Source organism: Oncorhynchus mykiss, chromosome 4 (genome assembly GCF_013265735.2).
Source record: "Oncorhynchus mykiss isolate Arlee chromosome 4, USDA_OmykA_1.1, whole genome shotgun sequence".
NCBI classification, from domain to species: domain Eukaryota; kingdom Metazoa; phylum Chordata; class Actinopteri; order Salmoniformes; family Salmonidae; genus Oncorhynchus; species Oncorhynchus mykiss.
In genome coordinates this window covers 44,552,830-44,577,242 of record NC_048568.1, presented here as the reverse complement: position 1 = coordinate 44,577,242, position 24,413 = coordinate 44,552,830, and the positions used below count along the sequence as shown (strand labels likewise).

Sequence of the window (24,413 nt, the reverse complement as noted above, 5' to 3'; positions counted from 1 at the left end):
TACCATCAAGAGAGAGAGAGACGGACTAAAGCTGAACTCTACCGTCAAGAGAGAGAGAGAGGGACTAAAGCTGAACTCTACCATCAAGAGAGAGAGAGGGGAGGAGGAGGGCCTAAAGCTGAACTCTACCATCAAGAGAGAGAGGGGGGAGGAGGAGGGACTAAAGCTGAACTCTACCATCAAGAGAGAGGAGGGACTAAAGCTGAACTCGACCATCAAGAGAGAGGAGGGACTAAAGCTGAACTCTACCATCAAGAGACAGAGAAGGGACTAAAGCTGAACTCTACCATCAAGAGAGAGGAGGGACTAAAGCTGAACTCTACCATCAAGAGAGAGAGGAGGGACTAAAGCTGAACTCTACCATCAAGAGAGAGAGAGAGAGAGGAGGAGGGACTAAAGCTGAACTCTACCATCAAGAGAGAGGAGGAGGAGGGACTAAAGCTGAACTCAACCATCAAGAGAGAGGAGGGACTAAAGCTGAACGCTACCATCAAGAGAGAGAGGAGGAGGAGGGACTAAAGCTGAACTCTACCATCAAGAGAGAGGAGGAGGGACTAAAGCTGAACTCTACCAAGAGAGAGGAGGAGGAGGGACTAAAGCTGAACTCTACCAAGAGAGGAGAAGGAGGGACTAAAGCTGAACTCTACCAAGAGAGAGGAGGAGGAGGGACTAAAGCTGAACTCTACCAAGAGAGAGGAGGAGGGACTAAAGCTGAACTCTACCAAGAGAGAGGAGGAGGAGGAGGAACTAAAGCTGAACGCTACCATCGAGAGAGAGATGAACACCGGGAATGCAATAATTAGTGGCTAAACTATCATTAACAAAATAAAACAGTGAGTAAAAGCCATTTCCTTTCCACTACATCCCTGGTTGGGTAAAACCCATTCATAAACATCAATATCCTGCCAGACAGGATCCACATTTCCTTTCCACTACATCCCTGGTTGGGTAAAACCCATTCATAAACATCAATATCCTGCCAGACAGGATCCACATTTCCTTTCCACTACATCCCTGGTTGGGTAAAACCCATTCATAAACATCAATATCCTGCCAGACAGGATCCACATTTCCTTTCCACTACATCCCTGGTTGGGTAAAACCCATTCATAAACATCAACATCCTGCCAGACAGGATCCACATTTGCCCGGCATTTCAGCTCCCAATGGAATATTTGGCGGTACCTAATCAGTCAGTTCTGTACCTGAGTGGCATTGTGGGTAGAATGAGCGACAACAAGAGAGCGAAACACGTGGGGAAATAAAACTCAGTAGTCTGCTACAATACATTTTTCATATGAACATATTCGATCGTTTTCTGTTCTCCTCATTATAAATCAAGTACTTTTGAAGTACCAACTTGAGATAATGTCTGGTTTTCAAGATAATCCAGTACTTGAATTTCCAAAATTAAGTGCTTAAAGTACCTCAAGCACTATGTGATAGGGCGAGAGATCGAGAGCGAGAGAACGAGCGAGAGAATGAGCGAGAGAGAGAGCGAGCGAGAACGAGAGAGAGAGAGAGAACGAGACAGAGAGAGAGAACGAGACAGCGAGAGAGCAAAGCTGAACTCTACCAAGAGAGAGGAGGAGGGACTAAAGCTGAACTCTACCAAGAGAGAGGAGGAGGAGGGACTAAAGCTGAACTCTACCAAGAGAGAGGAGGAGGAGGGACTAAAGCTGAACTCTAACAAGAGAGAGGAGGAGGAGGGACTAAAGCTGAACTCTACCAAGAGAGAGGAGGAGGAGGGACTAAAGCTGAACTCTAACAAGAGAGAGGAGGAGGAGGGACTAAAGCTGAACTCTACCAAGAGAGAGGAGGAGGAGGGACTAAAGCTGAACTCTACCAAGAGAGAGGAGGAGGAGGGACTAATGCTGAACTCTACCAAGAGAGAGGAGGAGGAGGGACTAAAGCTGAACTCTACCAAGAGAGAGAGGGACTAAAGCTGAACTCTGCCATCAAAACACTTTCTCCCTGCCACCATACAGCTGGTGAATGCAAGCGTTTCCCACCACTCCACCCTGGACTAGAACAGCCTCTATGACCAGGTCCACCACTCCACCCTGGACTAGAACAGCCTCTATGACCAGGTCCACCCTGGACTAGAACAGCCTCTATGACCAGGTCCACCCTGGACTAGAACAGCCTCTATAACCAGGTCCACCCTGGACAAGAACAGCCTCTATGACCAGGTCCACCCTGGACTAAAACAGCCTCTATGACCAGGTCCACCCTGGACTAGAACAGCCTCTATAACCAGGTTCACCCTGGACTAGAACAGCCTCTATGACCAGGTCCACCGTGGACTAGAACAGCCTCTATGACCAGGTCCACCGTGGACTAGAACAGCCTCTATGACCAGGTCCACCCTGGACTAGAACAGCCTCTATGACCAGGTCCACCCTGGACTAGAAAAGCCTCTATGACCAGGTCCACCCTGGACTAGAACAGGCTCTATGACCAGGTCCACCCTGGACTAGAACAGCCTCTATGACCAGGTCCACCCTGGACTAGAACAGCCTCTATGACCAGGTCCACCCTGGACTAGAACAGCCTCTATGACCAGGTCCACCCTGGACTAGAACAGCCTCTATGACCAGGTCCACCCTGGACTAGAACAGCCTCTATGACCAGGTCCACCTCTACAAGACAGCAATCCCAACTTTTTGCCAGGACCCTGAAGGACGTCACCCTCAACCACAGCCCCAGCACCTCACACAGGAGCAACAGAGCAACGGGCACCCAACCCAGACCAGCTGGAGACCCTCCCAGACCTGCAAGACCTCCTCCTGAAGGACCTGCACCGAGAGAACCCACGCCCAGAGGACCTACACCCAGACCACAGCATCCCCAGCCACACCCCAATCAGCTAATACCCCCCCAAACCCTGACCACACACTATATAGGCCTCCCCCATATCAGACAGCAAGATATGTTACCCGATTCAGGAAACTAGGCGTATGTCGCAAGTCACGACTTCACAGGAGAGCCGTTTGAATGTAAATGATGTCCTCCTGAGTGCTACCTATATCCCCCCACTAGAAACCCCACACTTTAATTAAGACAGCTTCTCCATCCTGAAGGGGAAAATCAATCATTTCCAGACCCAGGGACATGTACTAGTCTGTGGCAACCTAAATGCCAGAACTGGACAAGAACCTGACACCCTCAGCACACAGGGGGACAAACACCTGCCTGGAGGTGACAGCATTCCCTCCCCCATATGCCCCCCTAGGCACAACCAACGACAACATAAGCAAAATCACTCTATTTGAAAAGAGCAATACTCAGTCATGAGGCATTAAAGCCAAAGGAACTCAGTAATATTAAGAAATGCTATAGAGTGAAGGAGAGTAGTGTGGAAATCTACCAAAAAACCATTAAGCAACAACAAATTCAATCCCTTCTAGACAATGTCCTGGACTAAAGGTTTCACTGTAATAGTGAAGGTAGAACATCTAAACAGTATATTTGACCTCTCAGCTTCCCTATCAAATCTAAAAATTGAGTCTACTCCTTCACTATGGAGAATCACTAAATCAATACAAAAATAAACTACGGAAAAACAGCACGTCAGAAATCAGCTCAGAAGAAACCATCGAATCTAACCATTTCTGGGAAAATTGGAAAACTCGAAACAAACAACAAATAATGATCTAAAACGGAGATGTTTGGATAAACCACTTCTCCAATCTTTTTAGCCCTTTAACAAAGAATAAAGAGCAAAAATATATACAAAATAAACAACACATCTAAGAATCAACTATTAAAGACCAGAACCCACTGGATTCCAGAACCCACTGGATTCCAGAACACACTGGATTCCAGAACACACTGGATTCCAGAACACACTGGATTCCAGAACACACTGGATTCCAGAACACACTGGATTCCAGAACACACTGGATTCCAGAACACACTGGATTCCAGAACACACTGGATTCCAGAACCCACTGGATTCCAGAACACACTGGATTCCAGAACACACTGGATTCTCCAATCACATTGAATGAGTTACAGGACAAAATGCAAACCCTCCAACCCAGAAAGGCCTGTGGTGTTGATGATATCCTTAATGAAATGATAAAATATACAGACCACAAATTCCAATTGGCTATACTAAAACTCTTTAACATCATCCTTAGCTCTGGCATCTTCCCCAATATGTGGAACCAAATTTGACCCCAATAACTACTGGGGGATATGGGTCAACAGCAACCTTGGGGAAATCCTCTGCATTATCATTAACAGCAGACTTGTCAATTTCCTCAGCGAAAACAATGTACTGAGCAAATGTCAAATTGGCTTTTTACCAAATTACTGTACCACAGACCATGTATTCACCCTGCACACCCTAATTGACAAACAAACAAACCAAAACAAAGGCAAAGTCTTCTCATGCTTTGTTGATTTAAAAAATGTTTGACTCAATTTGGCATGAGGGTCTGCTATACAAACTGATGGAAAGTGGTTTTCAGGGGGAAACATACGACATTATAGCATCCATGTACACAAACAAGTGTGCGGTTAAAAATGGCAACAAAAAAAAATTCTTCCCACAAGGCCGTGGGGTGAGACAGGGATGCAGCTTAAGCCCCACCCTCTTCAACATATTTATCAATTAATTGGCGAGGGTACTAGAACAGTCCCTCCCTCGGGCTTTATTGCCATGGGAAACATATGTTTACATTACCAAAGCAAGTGAAATATATAAACAAAATGTAAATAAACAATACAAATTAACAGTGAACATTACACTCACAAAAGTACCAAAATAATAAACATTTCATGTGTCATATTATGTCTATATACAGTGTTGTAACGATGTGCAAATAGTTAAAGTACACAAGGGAAAATAAAACAAAAATATGGGTTGAGTTTAGTGGTGTTTTTTCTCTCCCTCCCTCCCTCAGTGTGTGTTTGCGTATTACCCTCTGTGGCAGGGAACAGGGTCTGTCCCTCTGTCTTGGTCTCAGCCAGCTTCCCAGTCCGCAGTAGAACCTCAGCAAACTGCTCCTGAGGTACGGCATCATACGACCCATACATATCTTCACTCTGAGAGAGACAAGAGGTTTAGAATGGGCCCACCCACCTGGCAGCCAGGCCAAAGGCCCACCCACCTGGCAGCCAGGCCATAGGCCCACCCACCTGGCAGCCAGGCCATAGGCCCACCCACTGGGGAGCCTAGCCAATCAGAATGAGTTTTTCCCCACAAACTGGCTTCATTACAGAAATAAATACCCCTCAGAACCCCCCCCCCAGACAATCCAACAAGAAGCCCGGATGTGGATGTCCTGGGTTGGCGTGGTTACACATGAGGGCGGTTAACCGGTTGGCAGCATATGGTTGAGAAATGAACATTTAACAGTTCTGGTGGACATTGTTGCAGTTAGCATGCCAATGGCACACTCCCTCTGCTAACCATGTGACCAATAACATCTGCTAACCATGTGACCAATAACATCTGCTAACCATGTGACCAATACCATCTGCTAACCATGTGACCAATACCATCTGCTAACCATGTGACCAATACCATCTGCTAACCATGTGACCAATAACATCTGCTAACCATGTGACCAATAACATCTGTTAACCATCTGACCAATAACATCTGCTAACCATCTGACCAATAACATCTGCTAACCATCTGACCAATAACATCTGCTAACCATGTGACCAATAACATCTACTAACCATGTGACCAATAACATCTGTTAACCATCTGACCAATAACATCTGCTAACCATCTGACCAATAACATCTGCTAACCATCTGACCAATAACATCTGCTAACCATCTGACCAATAACATCTGTTAACCATGTGTATGTGACCAATAACATCTGCTAACCATCTGACCAATAACATCTGCTAACCATCTGACCAATAACATCTGCTAACCATGTGACCAATAACATTTGCTAACCATCTGACCAATAACATCTGCTAACCATCTGACCAATAACATCTGCTAACCATGTGACCAATAACATCTGCTAACCATGTGACCAATAACATCTGCTAACCATCTGACCAATAACATCTGCTAACCATGTGACCAATAACATCTGCTAACCATGTGACCAATAACATCTGCTAACCATGTGACCAATAACATCTGCTAACCATCTGACCAATAACATCTGCTAACCATGTGACCAATAACATCTGCTAACCATGTGACCAATAACATCTACTAACCATGTGACCAATAACATCTGCTAACCATCTGACCAATAACATCTGCTAACCATCTGACCAATAACATCTGCTAACCATGTGACCAATAACATCTACTAACCATGTGACCAATAACATCTGTTAACCATCTGACCAATAACATCTGTTAACCATCTGACCAATAACATCTGCTAACCATCTGACCAATAACATCTGCTAACCATGTGACCAATAACATCGGCTAACCATCTGACCAATAACATCTGCTAACCATGTGACCAATAACATCTGCTAACCATGTGACCAATAACATCTGCTAACCATGTGACCAATAACATCTACTAACCATGTGACCAATAACATCTGCTAACCATGTGACCAATAACATCTGCTAACCATGTGACCAATAACATCTACTAACCATGTGACCAATAACATCTGCTAACCATGTGACCAATAACATCTGCTAACCATGTGACCAATAACATCTGCTAACCATGTGACCAATAACATCTGCTAACCATGTGACCAATAACATCTGCTAACCATGTGACCAATAACATCTGCTAACCATGTGACCAATAACATCTACTAACCATGTGACCAATAACATCTGCTAACCATGTGACCAATAACATCTGCTAACCATGTGACCAATAACATCTACTAACCATGTGACCAATAACATCTGCTAACCATGTGACCAATAACATCTGCTAACCATGTGACCAATAACATCTACTAACCATGTGACCAATAACATCTGCTAACCATGTGACCAATAACATCTACTAACCATGTGACCAATAACATCTGCTAACCATGTGACCAATAACATCTGCTAACCATGTGACCAATACCATCTGCTAACCATGTGACCAATACCATCTGCTAACCATGTGACCAATAACATCTGCTAACCACGTGACCAATAACATCTGCTAACCATGTGACCAATAACATCTACTAACCATGTGACCAATAACATCTGCTAACCAGGTGACCAATAACATCTGCTAACCACGTGACCAATAACATCTGCTAACCATGTGACCAATAACATCTGCTAACCATGTGACCAATAACATCTGCTAACCACGTGACCAATAACATCTGCTAACCATGTGACCAATAACATCTGCTAACCATGTGACCAATAACATCTGCTAACCATGTGACCAATAACATCTGCTAACCATGTGACCAATACCATATGCTAACCATGTGACCAATAACATCTGCTAACCATGTGACCAATAACATCTGCTAACCATGTGACCAATAACATCTACTAACCATGTGACCAATAACATCTACTAACCATGTGACCAATAACATCTGCTAACCATGTGACCAATAACATCTACTAACCATGTGACCAATAACATCTACTAACCATGTGACCAATAACATCTGCTAACCATGTGACCAATAACATCTACTAACCATGTGACCAATAACATCTGCTAACCATGTGACCAATAACATCTGCTAACCATGTGACCAATAACATTTGCTAACCATCTGACCAATAACATCTGCTAACCATCTGACCAATAACATCTGCTAACCATGTGACCAATAACATCTGCTAACCATGTGACCAATAACATCTGCTAACCATCTGACCAATAACATCTGCTAACCATGTGACCAATAACATCTGCTAACCATGTGACCAATAACATCTGCTAACCATGTGACCAATAACATCTGCTAACCATCTGACCAATAACATCTGCTAACCATGTGACCAATAACATCTGCTAACCATCTGACCAATAACATCTGCTAACCATGTGACCAATAACATCTGCTTTATTTCATTCAGCTCATGAAACACAGGACCAACACTTTACATGTTGCATTTATATATTATTGTTCAGTATAGTATAATATACATACTATTGTTCAGTATAGTATAATATACATACTATTGTTCAGTATAGTATAATATATATATATATATATATATATATATATATATATATATATATATATATATATATATATATATATACACATACTATTGTTCAGTATAGTATAATATATATACTATTGTTCAGTATAGTATAATATATATACTATTGTTCAGTATAGTATAATATATATACTATTCAGTATAATATAATATATATACTATTGTTCAGTATAGTATAATATATATACTATTGTTCAGTACAGTATAATATATATATATACTATTGTTCAGTACAGTATAATATATATACTATTGTTCAGTACAGTATAATATATATACTATTGTTCAGTACAGTATAATATATATATATATATATATATATATATATATATATATATATACACATACACTATTGTTCAGTACAGTATAATATACATACTATTGTTCAGTATAGTATAATATACATACTATTGTTCAGTATAGTATAATATACATACTATTGTTCAGTATAGTATAATATATATACTATTCAGTACAGTATAATATATATACTATTGTTCAGTACAGTATAATATATATATATATATATATATATATATATATATATATATATATATATATATACATATATATATATATACATACTATTGTTCAGTATAGTATAATATATATACTATTGTTCAGTATAGTATAATATATATACTATTGTTCAGTATAGTATAATATATATACTATTCAGTATAATATAATATATATACTATTGTTCAGTACAGTATAATATATATACTATTGTTCAGTATAGTATAATATATATACTATTCAGTATAATATAATATATATACTATTGTTCAGTACAGTATAATACATATACTATTGTTCAGTATAGTATAATATACATACTATTGTTCAGTATAGTATAATATATATACTATTCAGTATAATATAATATATATACTATTGTTCAGTACAGTATAATATATATACTATTGTTCAGTATAGTATAATATACATACTATTGTTCAGTATAGTATAATATATATACTATTCAGTATAATATAATATATATACTATTGTTCAGTACAGTATAATATATATACTATTGTTCAGTATAGTATAATATACATACTATTGTTCAGTATAGTATAATATATATACTATTCAGTATAATATAATATATATACTATTGTTCAGTACAGTATAATATATATACTATTGTTCAGTATAGTATAATATATATACTATTGTTCAGTATAGTATAATATATATACTATTCAGTACAGTATAATATACATACTATTGTTCAGTATAGTATAATATACATACTATTGTTCAGTATAGTATAATATACATACTATTGTTCAGTATAGTATAATATACATACTATTGTTCAGTATAGTATAATATATATACTATTGTTCAGTATAGTATAATATACATACTATTGTTCAGTATAGTATAATATATATACTATTCAGTATAATATAATATATATACTATTGTTCAGTACAGTATAATATATATACTATTGTTCAGTATAGTATAATATATATACTATTGTTCAGTATAGTATAATATATATACTATTGTTCAGTATAGTATAATATATATATTATTGTTCAGTATAGTATAATATACATACTATTGTTCAGTATAGTATAATATATATACTATTGTTCAGTATAGTATAATATATATACTATTGTTCAGTATAGTATAATATATATACTATTGTTCAGTATAGTATAATATATATACTATTGTTCAGTATAGTATAATATACATACTATTGTTCAGTATAGTATAATATATATACTATTGTTCAGTATAGTATAATATACATACTATTGTTCAGTATAGTATAATATACATACTATTGTTCAGTATAGTATAATATACATACTATTGTTCAGTATAGTATAATATACATACTATTGTTCAGTATAGTATAATATACATACTATTGTTCAGTATAGTATAATATACATACTATTGTTCAGTATAGTATAATATATATACTATTGTTCAGTATAGTATAATATACATACTATTGTTCAGTATAGTATAATATATATACTATTCAGTATAATATAATATATATACTATTGTTCAGTACAGTATAATATATATACTATTGTTCAGTATAGTATAATATATATACTATTGTTCAGTATAGTATAATATATATACTATTGTTCAGTATAGTATAATATACATACTATTGTTCAGTATAGTATAATATATATACTATTGTTCAGTATAGTATAATATATATACTATTGTTCAGTATAGTATAATATATATACTATTGTTCAGTATAGTATAATATATATATTATTGTTCAGTATAGTATAATATACATACTATTGTTCAGTATAGTATAATATACATACTATTGTTCAGTATAGTATAATATACATACTATTGTTCAGTATAGTATAATATACATACTATTGTTCAGTATAGTATAATATACATACTATTGTTCAGTATAGTATAATATACATACTATTGTTCAGTATAGTATAATATATATACTATTGTTCAGTATAGTATAATATACATACTATTGTTCAGTATAGTATAATATATATACTATTCAGTATAATATAATATATATACTATTGTTCAGTACAGTATAATATATATACTATTGTTCAGTATAGTATAATATATATACTATTGTTCAGTATAGTATAATATATATACTATTGTTCAGTATAGTATAATATACATACTATTGTTCAGTATAGTATAATATATATACTATTGTTCAGTATAGTATAATATATATACTATTGTTCAGTATAGTATAATATATATACTATTGTTCAGTATAGTATAATATATATATTATTGTTCAGTATAGTATAATATACATACTATTGTTCAGTATAGTATAATATACATACTATTGTTCAGTATAGTATAATATACATACTATTGTTCAGTATAGTATAATATACATACTATTGTTCAGTATAGTATAATATACATACTATTGTTCAGTATAGTATAATATACATACTATTGTTCAGTATAGTATAATATATATACTATTGTTCAGTATAGTATAATATACATACTATTGTTCAGTATAGTATAATATATATACTATTGTTCAGTATAGTATAATATATATATTATTGTTCAGTATAGTATAATATACATACTATTGTTCAGTATAGTATAATATACATACTATTGTTCAGTATAGTATAATATACATACTATTGTTCAGTATAGTATAATATACATACTATTGTTCAGTATAGTATAATATACATACTATTGTTCAGTATAGTATAATATACATACTATTGTTCAGTATAGTATAATATACATACTATTGTTCAGTATAGTATAATATACATACTATTGTTCAGTATAGTATAATATATATACTATTCAGTATAATATAATATATATACTATTGTTCAGTATAGTATAATATATATACTATTGTTCAGTATAGTATAATATATATACTATTGTTCAGTATAGTATAATATACATACTATTGTTCAGTATAGTATAATATACATACTATTGTTCAGTATAGTATAATATATATACTATTGTTCAGTATAGTATAATATATATACTATTGTTCAGTATAGTATAATATATATATTATTGTTCAGTATAGTATAATATACATACTATTGTTCAGTATAGTATAATATATATACTATTGTTCAGTATAGTATAATATATATACTATTGTTCAGTATAGTATAATATACATACTATTGTTCAGTATAGTATAATATACATACTATTGTTCAGTATAGTATAATATATATATTATTGTTCAGTATAGTATAATATACATACTATTGTTCAGTATAGTATAATATATATACTATTGTTCAGTATAGTATAATATATATACTATTGTTCAGTATAATATAATATATATACTATTGTTCAGTATAGTATAATATACATACTATTGTTCAGTATAGTATAATATATATACTATTGTTCAGTATAGTATAATATACATACTATTGTTCAGTATAGTATAATATATATACTATTGTTCAGTATAATATAATATATATACTATTGTTCAGTATAGTATAATATACATACTATTGTTCAGTATAGTATAATATATATACTATTGTTCAGTATAGTATAATATACATACTATTGTTCAGTATAGTATAATATACATACTATTGTTCAGTATAGTATAATATACATACTATTGTTCAGTATAGTATAATATACATACTATTGTTCAGTATAGTATAATATATATACTATTGTTCAGTATAGTATAATATACATACTATTGTTCAGTATAGTATAATATATATACTATTCAGTATAATATAATATATATACTATTGTTCAGTATAGTATAATATACATACTATTGTTCAGTATAGTATAATATATATACTATTCAGTATAATATAATATATATACTATTGTTCAGTATAGTATAATATATATACTATTGTTCAGTATAGTATAATATATATACTATTGTTCAGTATAGTATAATATATATACTATTCAGTATAATATAATATATATACTATTGTTCAGTATAGTATAATATATATACTATTGTTCAGTATAGTATAATATACATACTATTGTTCAGTATAGTATAATATACATACTATTGTTCAGTATAGTATAATATATATACTATTGTTCAGTATAGTATAATATACATACTATTGTTCAGTATAGTATAATATACATATTATTGTTCAGTATAGTATAATATATATACTATTGTTCAGTATAGTATAATATACATACTATTGTTCAGTATAGTATAATATATATACTATTGTTCAGTATAGTATAATATATATACTATTGTTCAGTATAGTATAATATATATACTATTGTTCAGTATAGTATAATATATATACTATTGTTCAGTATAGTATAATATACATACTATTGTTCAGTATAGTATAATATACATACTATTGTTCAGTATAGTATAATATATATACTATTCAGTATAATATAATATATATACTATTGTTCAGTATAGTATAATATATATACTATTGTTCAGTATAGTATAATATATATACTATTGTTCAGTACAGTATAATATATATATTATTGTTCAGTATAGTATAATATATATACTATTCAGTACAGTATAATATATATACTATTGTTCAGTATATAAACCAGACATTTGATCAGCTTAGGCCTCGGTTACTACGGTTACTAATCATTAGAGGTCAAACTGATGCTGGCAGTAGGCAGAGCATTAGTCATGAAAACATCTTAATCTGCGTAAGGTGATACTGGAAGTAAACATATTAAAACACCTGGTTTTCTGAGCCATCTTTGTGATTATTATGTAACCGCCTTCAGAGTTACAGCGGTCTATTGTGGCTCGAGCAGACGGAGTTCCCTTTTTGTTTTGTGACAAAAGTTCAGAAAACAGTTAGGAAAATTAAGAATTAAAAATAGTTCCCACATAGAAACTTTATATGTCTGAATTCAGAATAAAATATGCTTCACATAAATAACACTGGCGCTGTGGTATAACTTAAATTGATTGCCGAAGTCCCCTCGGGTAGCCTGATTTCAGGATTGTTAGGGAAATCGTTATTCTTGCACAGCAAGTGAACGTTTAAATCAAACTATTATATTCATCTGACTTAATAATCGTATTATAGCATGTAACCATACTCAGTGTATAAAGAGGAACAACAAGACAGACAGACAGACAGGACAGGACAGACAGACAGGACAGAGACAGGACATACAGACAGGACAGAGACAGGACAAGACAGACAGGACAGGACATACAGGACATATAGGGAAGACAGGACATACAGGACATATAGGGAAGACAGGACATACAGACAGGACATACAGGACATATAGGGAAGACAGGACAGACAGGGAAGACAGGACAGACAGGACAGACAGGACATATAGGGAAGACAGGACATATAGGGAAGACAGGACAGACAGGACATATAGGGAAGACAGGACATACAGGACAGGCATGACATATAGGGAAGACAGGACAGACAGGGCAGACAGACAGGGAAGACAGGACAGACAGGGCAGACAGGGCAGACAGGGCAGACAGGGCAGACAGGGCAGACAGGACAGACAGGACAGACAGGGCATATAGGGAAGACAGGACAGACAGGGAAGACAGGAGAGACATGACATATAGGGAAGACAGGACAGACAGGACAGACATGACAGACAGGGAAGACATGACATATAGGGAAGACAGGACAGACAGGGAAGACAGGACAGACAGACAGACATATAGGGAAGACATGACAGACAGGACATATAGGGAAGACAGGACAGACAGGACAGACTGTATTGACACTGCCTGTTTGATGGTTCGTCTTGAAGCATAGCAGGATGTTATTAGCGTCCGGGTTACTGTCTCGTAGAAAGAGGCAGCTCTAGCCTAGGGCTGGGCGATATGGCCAAAAATTATATCACAGTATTTATCACAGTAAAACTGGGCGGTTTTTGAATATTAAAAGTTGTACATTTGCTTTATGAGCAGTGAGTGATCCCAGGGTGCTTTATGAGCAGTGAGTGATCCCAGGGTGGTTTATGAGTAGTGAGTGATCTCAGGGTGCTTTATGAGCAGTGAGTGATCCCAGGGTTTTTATGAGTAGTGAGTGACCCTAGGGTGTTTTATGAGTAGTGAGTGATCCCAGGGTGCTCTATGAGTAGTGAGTGATCCCAGGGTGCTTTATGAGTAGTGAGTAGTGATCCCAGGGTGCTTTATGAGTAGTGAGTAGTGATCCCAGGGTGCTTTATGAGTAGTGAGTAGTGATCCCATGGTGCTTTATGAGTAGTGAGTGATCCCAGGGTGCTTTATGAGTAGTGAGTAGTGATCCCATGGTGCTTTATGAGTAGTGAGTAGTGATCCCATGGTGCTTTATGAGTAGTGAGTGATCCCAGGGTGCTTTATGAGTAGTGAGTAGTGATCCCATGGTGCTTTATGAGTAGTGAGTAGTGATCCCATGGTGCTTTATGAGTAGTGAGTGATCCCAGGGTGCTTTATGAGTAGTGAGTGATCCCAGTGTGTTTTATGAATAGTGAGTGATCCCAGGGTGCTTTATGAGTAGTGAGTGATCCCAGGGTGCTTTATGAGTAGTGAGTGATCCCAGGGTGCTTTATGAGTAGTGAGTGATCCCAGGGTGCTTTATGAGTAGTGAGTGATCCCAGGGTGCTTTATGAGTAGTGAGTGATCCCAGGGTGCTTTATGAGTAGTGAGTGATCCCAGGATGCTTTATGAGTAGTGAGTGATCCCAGGGTGCTCTATGAGTAGTGAGTAGTGATCCCATGGTGCTTTATGAGTAGTGAGTGATCCCAGGGTGCTTTATGAGTAGTGAGTAGTGATCCCAGGGTGCTTTATGAGTAGTGAGTGATCCCAGGGTGCTCTATGAGTAGTGAGTGATCCCAGGGTGTTTTATGAATAGTGAGTGATCCCAGGGTGCTTTATGAGTAGTGAGTGATCCCGGGGTGCTTTATGAATAGTGAGTGATCCCAGGGTGCTTTATGAGTAGTGAGTGATCCCAGGGTGTTTTATGAGTAGTGAGTGATCCCAGGGTGTTTTATGAGTAGTGAGTGATCCCGGGGTGCTTTATGAATAGTGAGTGATCCCAGGATGCTTTATGAGTAGTGAGTGATCCCGGGGTGCTTTATGAATAGTGAGTGATCCCAGGATGCTTTATGAGTAGTGAGTGATCCCAGGGTGCTTTATGAGTAGTGAGTGATCCCAGGGTGCTCTATGAGTAGTGAGTGATCCCAGGGTGCTCTATGAGTAGTGAGTGATCCCAGGGTGTTTTATGAATAGTGAGTGATCCCAGGGTGCTTTATGAGTAGTGAGTGATCCCAGGGTGCTTTATGAGTAGTGAGTGATCCCAGGGTGCTTTATGAGCAGTGAGTGATCCCAGGGTGCTTTATGAGCAGTGAGTGATCCCATGGTGCTTTATGAGTAGTGAGTGATCCCAGGGTGCTTTATGAGTAGTGAGTGATCCCAGGGTGCTTTATGAGTAGTGAGTGATCCCAGGGTGCTTTATGAGCAGTGAGTGATCCCAGGGTGCTTTATGAGCAGTGAGTGATCCCATGGTGCTTTATGAGTAGTGAGTGATCCCAGGGTGTTTTATGAGTAGTGAGTGATCCCAGGGTGCTTTATGAGCAGTGAGTGATCCCAGTGTGCTTTATGAGTAGTGAGTGATCCCAGGGTGCTCTATGAGTAGTGAGTGATCCCAGGGTGCTTTATGAGTAGTGAGTGATCCTAGGGTGGCAACACATATATTCTAAGTGATTTTAATGAGTCTCTCTCCATTCTGATTGTTTTATACTGTTCATTTCAACTTCAGCCCAAAACTCATTTCAACACTTTTATCATTTCTGAATTTCCTGCACTCAACTCTAGAGGTGGGAAAAGTACCTAATTGTCATACCTGAGTAAAGGTAAAGATACCTTAATAGAAAATGACTTAAATAAAAGTCACCCAGTAAAATACTACTTGAGTAAAAGTCTAAAGCTATTTTGGATTTAAATATACTTAAGTATCAAAAGTAAAAGTATAAATAATTTATTGAACGGAGCTCATCCAGTTTATTCTCCAGTGATGGCACGTTGGCCAATAGAACGGATGGTAGAGGAGGGTTACCCACCCGCCGACAAATTCTCACAAGGCACCCTGACCTCCGCCCCCTGTATCTCTGTCTTTTCGTCATGTGAATGACAGGGATTTGTGACTGGTCTGGGAAAACCAGTATATTCTTCGCATCAGACTAATTAAAGGAAAAATAGTTTGAGGTGAGTGATCACTGTTCTGATGTCCAGAAGCTATTTTCCGGTCATAAGAGACGGTGGCAGCAACATCATGTACATAATAAGTTACAAACTATGCAACAAAACACAGTTGGTTAGGAGACTAAAACGGCAGCAATCCCCTCCGGCACCATCAATAGTGTTAGGAAGAGACCAGGGTTAGGAAGAGAATAGGGTTAGGAAGAGAACAACAAGGGAATAGGGTTAGGAAGAGACCAGGGTTAGGAAGAGACCAGGGTTAGGAAGAGACCAGGGTTAGGAAGAGACCAGGGTTAGGAAGAGACCAGGGTTAGGAAGAGACCAGGGTTAGGAAGAGACCAGGGTTAGGAAGAGACCAGGGTTAGGAAGAGACCAGGGTTAGGAAGAGACCAGGGTTAGGAAGAGACCAGGGTTAGGAAGAGAACAACAAGGGAATAGGGTTAGGAAGAGACCAGGGTTAGGAAGAGACCAGGGTTAGGAAGAGACCAGGGTTAGGAAGAGACCAGGGTTAGGAAGAGACCAGGGTTAGGAAGAGACCAGGGTTAGGAAGAGACCAGGGTTAGGAAGAGACCAGGGTTAGGAAGAGACCAGGGTTAGGAAGAGACCAGGGTTAGGAAGAGACCAGGGTTAGGAAGAGACCAGGGTTAGGAAGAGACCAGGGTTAGGAAGAGAACAACACAAGCACACACACACAACTTACCTGGTCTACATATGGATCATCAAACAGTCCCTGGTAGAAGGGGTTAACACCCTGTCTCTCCAGACCCCTGTTCTCCTCTCCTCCTACAGCCTTGGAGCCTCCACTCCGACCCTGGGGACAGACAGACAGACCTACTACTGTGGGATAGAGCCCTGGGGACAGACAGACAGACCTACTACCGTGGGATAGAGCCCTGGGGACAGACAAACAGACCTACTACCGTGGGATAGAGCCCTGGGGACAGACAGACAGACCTACTACCGTGGGATAGAGCCCTGGGGACAGACAGACAGACCTACTACCGTGGGATAGAGCCCTGGGGACAGACAGACCGACCTACTACCGTGGGATAGAGCCCTGGGGACAGACAGACAGACCTACTACCGTGGGATAGAGCCCTGGGGACAGACAGACAGACAGACCTACTACCGTGGGATAGAGCCCTGGGGACAGACAGACAGACCTACTACCGTGGGATAGAGCCCTGGGGACAGACAGACAGACCTACTACCGTGGGATAGAGCCCTGGGGACAGACAGACCTACTACCGTGGGATAGAGCCCTGGGGACAGACAGACAGACAGACCTACTACCGTGGGATAGAGCCCTGGGGACAGACAGACAGACAGACCTACTACCGTGGGATAGAGTACAACACACATTAAATTAACTAGACACTATTACTGAATATAACACATTGAATTAACCAATAACCCGCTAGAAATAGCATTGGACCTTGTGGGGACCAACAGAATGTCCCCAGCTGGTTAAGTTGTTTGTTTGTTTACTATTCTAGTGGGGACTTCTGGACCAAGTACATACAGACAGACAGACAGACAGACAGACAGACAGAGTTTGTGGGTATGTATTCTGTGCAGACAGACAGACGGACAGACAGACAGAGAGACAGAGTTTGTGGGTATGTATTCTGTGCAGACAGACAGACAGACAGACGTCTTAGTGGTCGGAGGTAGTTGAGCGAGTCCTTCCACCAGCTGTGGTCTAACACGTGTGTTTGTGTGTCTAACGTGTGTGTGTGTGTGTGTGTGTGTGTGAAACCCCTTTGCGTTCTTACATGCAGTGGTCGGAGGTAGTTGAGCTGGTTCTTCCACCAGCTGTGGTCGCTGACGGCAGTCAGAACAGCCTTAGTGGTCAGGCCAGTACTGGCCAGGACCTCTATGGTTCTATTGGTGGTACGATGAAGTAGGTCTCCTGCAGCGCCACCCAGTGGTGAAACAGAGCTGGGAGGACCAGCGGACTGGAGAGGGGAGGACACGGGGTGGGGGGGGACACACACGTTAGTGGTAATACAAACCTTCACTAGGGTTGCAACATCCCACAACTTCCTGAAAATGTCCAAGTCTCCCAGAAATCACGGTTGGAAAGATTCCCAGAATAACAAGGAAGTAGTAACGGAATCCATTTCTCGTAAAAACTGAACATATTGGTAAATGTATCTGATTTTGGCAACCCTCGCCTTCACATAGCACAAAGAAGCTACCATGCAGGTGACCCACTAGCTAGAAGTACAAGATACTGAGGTGAGTTTCTCTCTGTTCAAACACCCAGCAGCTTAGAGAGAGACGTCATGGGGGAACAACGGCTGAATCACGTCCGACTTGTGAGCGTTCAGTCTCGCTGAGACCGAGGGCGACATTTCCAACGGTGCGAAAGCAATGTGTTAAATGTAGCATACACTTCATTATAATCTGGCAGGGTGATTTCATTCCAATCTTTTTCATCAAAAAATAGGCGTTTAAAAATAACACTATTTATGTATGGCTCGGGCTGCTAAACTCCAGCTGAATTATCACTTCCTTGTGAACGCACATTGTAGAAGAAAAGTTAAAAATCAAAACTAAACTGCCAGAAAGCAGTGTTGTGTTGTTCTAGGGGCTGTATGGACATTGTGTTGTTCTAGTGGTGTATGGACATTGTGTTGTTCTAGTGGTGTATGGACATTGTGTTGTTCTAGTGGTGTCTGGACATTGTGTTGTTCTAGTGGAGTAGGGACATTGTGTTGTTCTAGTGGTGTATGGACATTGTGTTGTTCTAGTGGAGTATGGACATTGTGTTGTTCTAGTGGTGTATGGACATTGTGTTGTTCTAGAGGCGTATGGACATTGTGTTGTGTTGTTCTAGTGGCGTATGGACATTGTGTTGTGTTGTTCTAGTGGCGTATGGGCATTGTGTTGTTCTAGTGGTGTATGGACATTGTGTTGTTCTAGAGGCGTATGGACATTGTGTTGTGTTGTTCTAGAGGCGTATGGACATTGTGTTGTGTTGTTCTAGTGGCGTATGGGCATTGTGTTGTTCTAGTGGTGTATGGACATTGTGTTGTGTTGTTCTAGTGGCGTATGGACATTGTGTTGTTCTAGTGGTGTATGGACATTGTGTTGCTCTAGTGGAGTATGGACATTGTGTTGTTCTAGTGGTGTATGGACATTGTGTTGTTCTAGTGGTGTATGGACATTGTGTTGTTCTAGTGGTGTATGAACATTGTGTTGTTCTAGTGGTGTATGGGCATTGTGTTGTTCTAGTGGAGTATGGACATTGTGTTGTTCTAGTGGTGTATGGACATTGTGTTGTTCTAGTGGAGTATGGACATTGTGTTGTTCTAGTGGTGTATGGACATTGTGTTGTTCTAGTGGAGTATGGACATTGTGTTGTTCTAGTGGAGTATGGACATTGTGTTGTTCTAGTGGTGTATGAACATTGTGTTGTTCTAGTGGTGTATGGACATTGTGTTGTTCTAGTGGAGTATGGACATTGTGTTGTTCTAGTGGAGTATGGACATTGTGTTGTTCTAGTGGTGTATGGACATTGTGTTGTTCTAGTGGTGTATGGACATTGTGTTGTTCTAGTGGTGTATGGACATTGTGTTGTTCTAGTGGTGTAGGGACATTGTGTTGTTCTAGTGGAGTAGGGACCAATACCGCACACACACATTATATGCATACACATTATACAAAAACACACACAGCATAAACACCACAACAGGTATCTTCATGTCATTTGAAGCACAGATGATAAACAGAGAGACATACTCACACACAAACAACAGCTTTTACACACACACACCTTACATACACACCTGTACTGTCTCGTCCCAGAAACATTCAGGTTCAAGGGGATCCATCTGATAGTTCACTGCCTGGTACAACACCTGGGCAGAAACGGAGAGGGGGAGAGAGGGAGAGAGAGAGAGAGGGAGGGAGAAAGAGAGAGAGAGGGAGGGAGAAAGAGAGAGAGAGAAAGGGAGAGGGGGAGGGAGGGAGAGAGAGGGAGGGAGAGAGAGAGAGGGAGGGAGAAAGGGAGAAAGGGAGAGGGGGAGAGGGAGAGGGGGAGAGTGAGAGTGAGAGTGAGAGAGGGAGAGGGAGAGGGAGAGGGAGAGGGAGAGGGAGAGGGAGAGGGAGAGGGAGAGGGAGAGAGGGAGAGGGAGAGGGAGAGAGGGAGAGAGGGAGAGAGGGAGAGAGGGAGAGAGGGAGAGAGGGAGAGAGGGAGAGAGGGAGAGAGGGAGAGAGGGAGAGAGAGGGAGAGAGGGAGAGAGGGAGAGAGGGAGAGAGAGGGAGAGAGGGAGAGAGGGAGAGAGGGAGAGAGGGAGAAAGGGAGAAAGGGAGAGGGGGAGAGGGGGAGAGGGGGAGAGGGGGAGAGGGGGAGAGAGTGAGGGAGAGGGGGAGAGGGGGAGAGGGGAGAGAGAATGAGGGAGAGAGGGAGAGAGTGAGGGAGCAGCATTATTCAGCTCTGATCATTGCGACTTCGAAGCCCAGTGCTGGGAATTAATTTTCACACTTATATGAATGGAATGAATGTAAACTAATGTTGGTGTAGCCTACTGTTATTATCTAACCAATCAGAAGCCTGCTGCCTACCTGCCTCCACATTAGAGCAGATGGTCAGATGACACAGATGCTACAGGACTGTTTTGCACAGGCTGGTACAGAACAATAATCCAGACGCTTCAATGAAATCCCGCAATGCCATCAGACCAACCATCAATCAGGCAAAGCGTCAATACAGGATTAAGATTGAATCCTACGACACCGTCTCTAACGCTCGTCAGATGTGGCAGGGCTTGAAAACTATTACGGACTATAAAGGGAAATTCAGCCGCGAGCTGTCCAGTGACACGAGCCTTCCAGACGAGCTAAATGCTTTTCATGCTCGCTTTGAGGCAAGCAACACTGAAGCATGCAAGAGAGCACCAGCTGTTCCGGATGACTGTGTGATCACATTCTCCGTAGTCGATGTGAGCAAGACCTTTAAACAGGTCAACATTCATAGCCGCGGGGCCAGACGGATTACCAGGACGTGTACTCAAAGTATGCGCAGACCAACTGTCAAGTGTCTTCACTGACATTTTCAACCTCTCCCTGACCGAGTCTGTAATACCAACATGTTTCAAGCAAACAACCATAGTCCCTGTGCCCAAGGAAGCGAAGGTAACCTGCCTAAATGATTACCACCCAGGAGCACTCACGTCGGTAGCCATGACGAGTTTTGAAAGGCTGGTCAAGGCTCACATCAACACCATCATGCCAGAAACCCTAGACCAGGGCTGTCCAACCCTGTTCCTGGAGAGCTACCTTCCTGTATGTTTTCGCTTCAACCACAGTTGTAACCTGGTTCAGCTTTTCAACCAGCTAATTATTACAATCAGGTGTGCTAGATTAGGGTTGGAATAAAAACCTACAGGATGGTAGCTCTCCAGGAACAGGGTTGGACAGCCCTGCCCTAGACCCACTCCAATTCGTATACGGCCCCAACAGATCCACAATCTCTACTCCACACTGCCCTTTCCTACCTGGACAAAAGGAACACCTCAGCGTTAAACACCATAGGGCCCTCAAAGCTCATCACTAAGCTAAGGACCCTGGGACTAAACACCTCCCTTTGCAACTGGATCCTGGACTTTCTGACAAGGTGGTAAGGGTAAGGGTAGGTAACAACACATCTGCCATGCTGATCCTCAACACTGGGGCTCCTCAGGGGTGTGTACTTATTCCCCTGCTGTACTCCCCGTACACCCATGACTGCGAGGCCAATCATGACTCCAACACCATCATTAAGTTTGTTGACGACATCAGGTAGGCCTGATCACTGACAACGATGAGACAGCCTATAGGGAGGAGGTCAGAGACCTGGCAGTGTGGGCCTAAACACCCGTGCCAATATATCCTCCAAACACCGGCTTCTCGGACATGAACACTTAAATAAACGCTATCAAACAGGAATATACAGTATACATGAACCAGGGGACCAACAGGCACCAGGGGACCAACAGGCACCAGGGGACCAACATCCACCAGGGGACCAACATCCACCAGGGGACCAACAGGCACCAGGGGACCAACAGGCACCAGGGGACCAACAGGCACCAGGGGACCAACAGGCACCAGGGGACCAACAGGCACCAGGGGACCAACAGGCACCAGGGGACCAACAGGCACCAGGGGACCAACAGGAACCAGGGGACCAACAGGAACCAGGGGACCAACAGGCACCAGGGGACCAACAGGCACCAGGGGACCAACAGGCACCAGGGGACCAACAGGCACCAGGGGACCAACAAGAACCAGAAAGATGTAGAGACAACACTTGCCATTTTGAATAAATGTTAAAAAAATTATTATTTTTCCTGTATCTGTGAGTCCCCGCAGAAATGTTCAAACATCTAATGGTCTTCACAGAAAAGTGGAGGCTCCAAAGGGAGACCAACTCCATCTTAATGCCCATGATTGTTCAACGAGCAGATGTCCACATACTTTGGTCATGTAGTGTGGTGCCAGGAAATAACCTCTCACTCAACGTCAACCAGAACAAAGGGGATGATCGTGGACTTCAGGAAACAGCAGAGGGAGCACCCCCACATTGAAGGGATCGCAGTGGAGAAGGTGGAAAGCTTCAAGTTCCTCGGCGTACACATCACTGACAAAATGTTCCACCCACACAGAGTGGTGAAGAAGGCGCAACAGCGCCTCTTCAACCTCAGGAGGCTGAATAAATTTGGCTTGGCACCTAAAACCCGCACAATTGAAAGCATCCTGTCGGGCTGTACCACCGCCTGGTACGGCAACTGCACCGCCTGCGACCACAGGACTTTCCAGAGGGTAGTGCGGTCTGCCGAATGCATCAGCGGGGGCAAACTACCTGTCCTTCAGGACACCTATAGCACCCGATGTCACAGGAAGGCCAACAATATCATCAAGGACAACAACGACTCATTCTATGGAGGGCTGAGTGTGACCTTAATTCATCAATCAAGTGAGGACTGAAAACCCACAGACAATTGGCCTTCCAAGGAATGAGTTTGACACATGGTCTAGAGGTTAAAGGTCAGGAGTTACCTGTGTCTGTAGGTCACTAGAGGCAGCCAGGAGGGGGTGGATGCTGGCGGGGGGGCAGTGTGTCAAAGAGAAGGCCAGCAGCTCCTGGCGAGCCCTGAGGTCCATGTACCCCTCACACTGTCCAAGCAGGCTGCACACTTCCCAGCCATCACCATAACCTGTAGAGGAAGGGGAGATGTCACATTAGCATAAGACCAACTATTTAACCCTAATTGCTCCTGTAAGTGGCTCTGGGATAAGGGTGTCTGTTAAATGAATAACATGTAAATGTAGACTGCCTTCTCCAACCAGGTCCCGGCTCTCACAGAGAGAGAGAGTCCCGGCTCTCACAGAGAGAGAGAGTCCCAGGATGACAAGTTGTTTTCAGGGCCCAAATGGAACCCTATTCCTTAAATACAGCACTACTGTTGACCAGGGCCCATAGGGTAGTGCACTACTGTTGACCAGGGCCCATAGGGTA

At 40.3% G+C, this 24,413-nt stretch overlaps 1 protein-coding gene across 2 annotated transcripts in view; it reads right to left on the bottom strand.

Annotated features, from left to right (window-relative positions):
• nbas (NBAS subunit of NRZ tethering complex) overlaps nt 1-24,413 on the bottom strand; it is a 299,089-nt gene that overhangs the window by 123,162 nt on the left and 151,514 nt on the right. For both annotated transcript variants that reach the window (XM_036976424.1, XM_036976425.1), the window contains 5 exons: nt 23,954-24,111; nt 20,701-20,772; nt 18,682-18,864; nt 17,607-17,717; nt 4,932-5,055 (listed from right to left, as the gene is read on the bottom strand). In XM_036976424.1, coding sequence (XP_036832319.1) covers nt 4,932-5,055; nt 17,607-17,717; nt 18,682-18,864; nt 20,701-20,772; nt 23,954-24,111 — 648 coding nt within the window. The remainder of the gene's footprint in view (nt 1-4,931; nt 5,056-17,606; nt 17,718-18,681; nt 18,865-20,700; nt 20,773-23,953; nt 24,112-24,413) is intronic.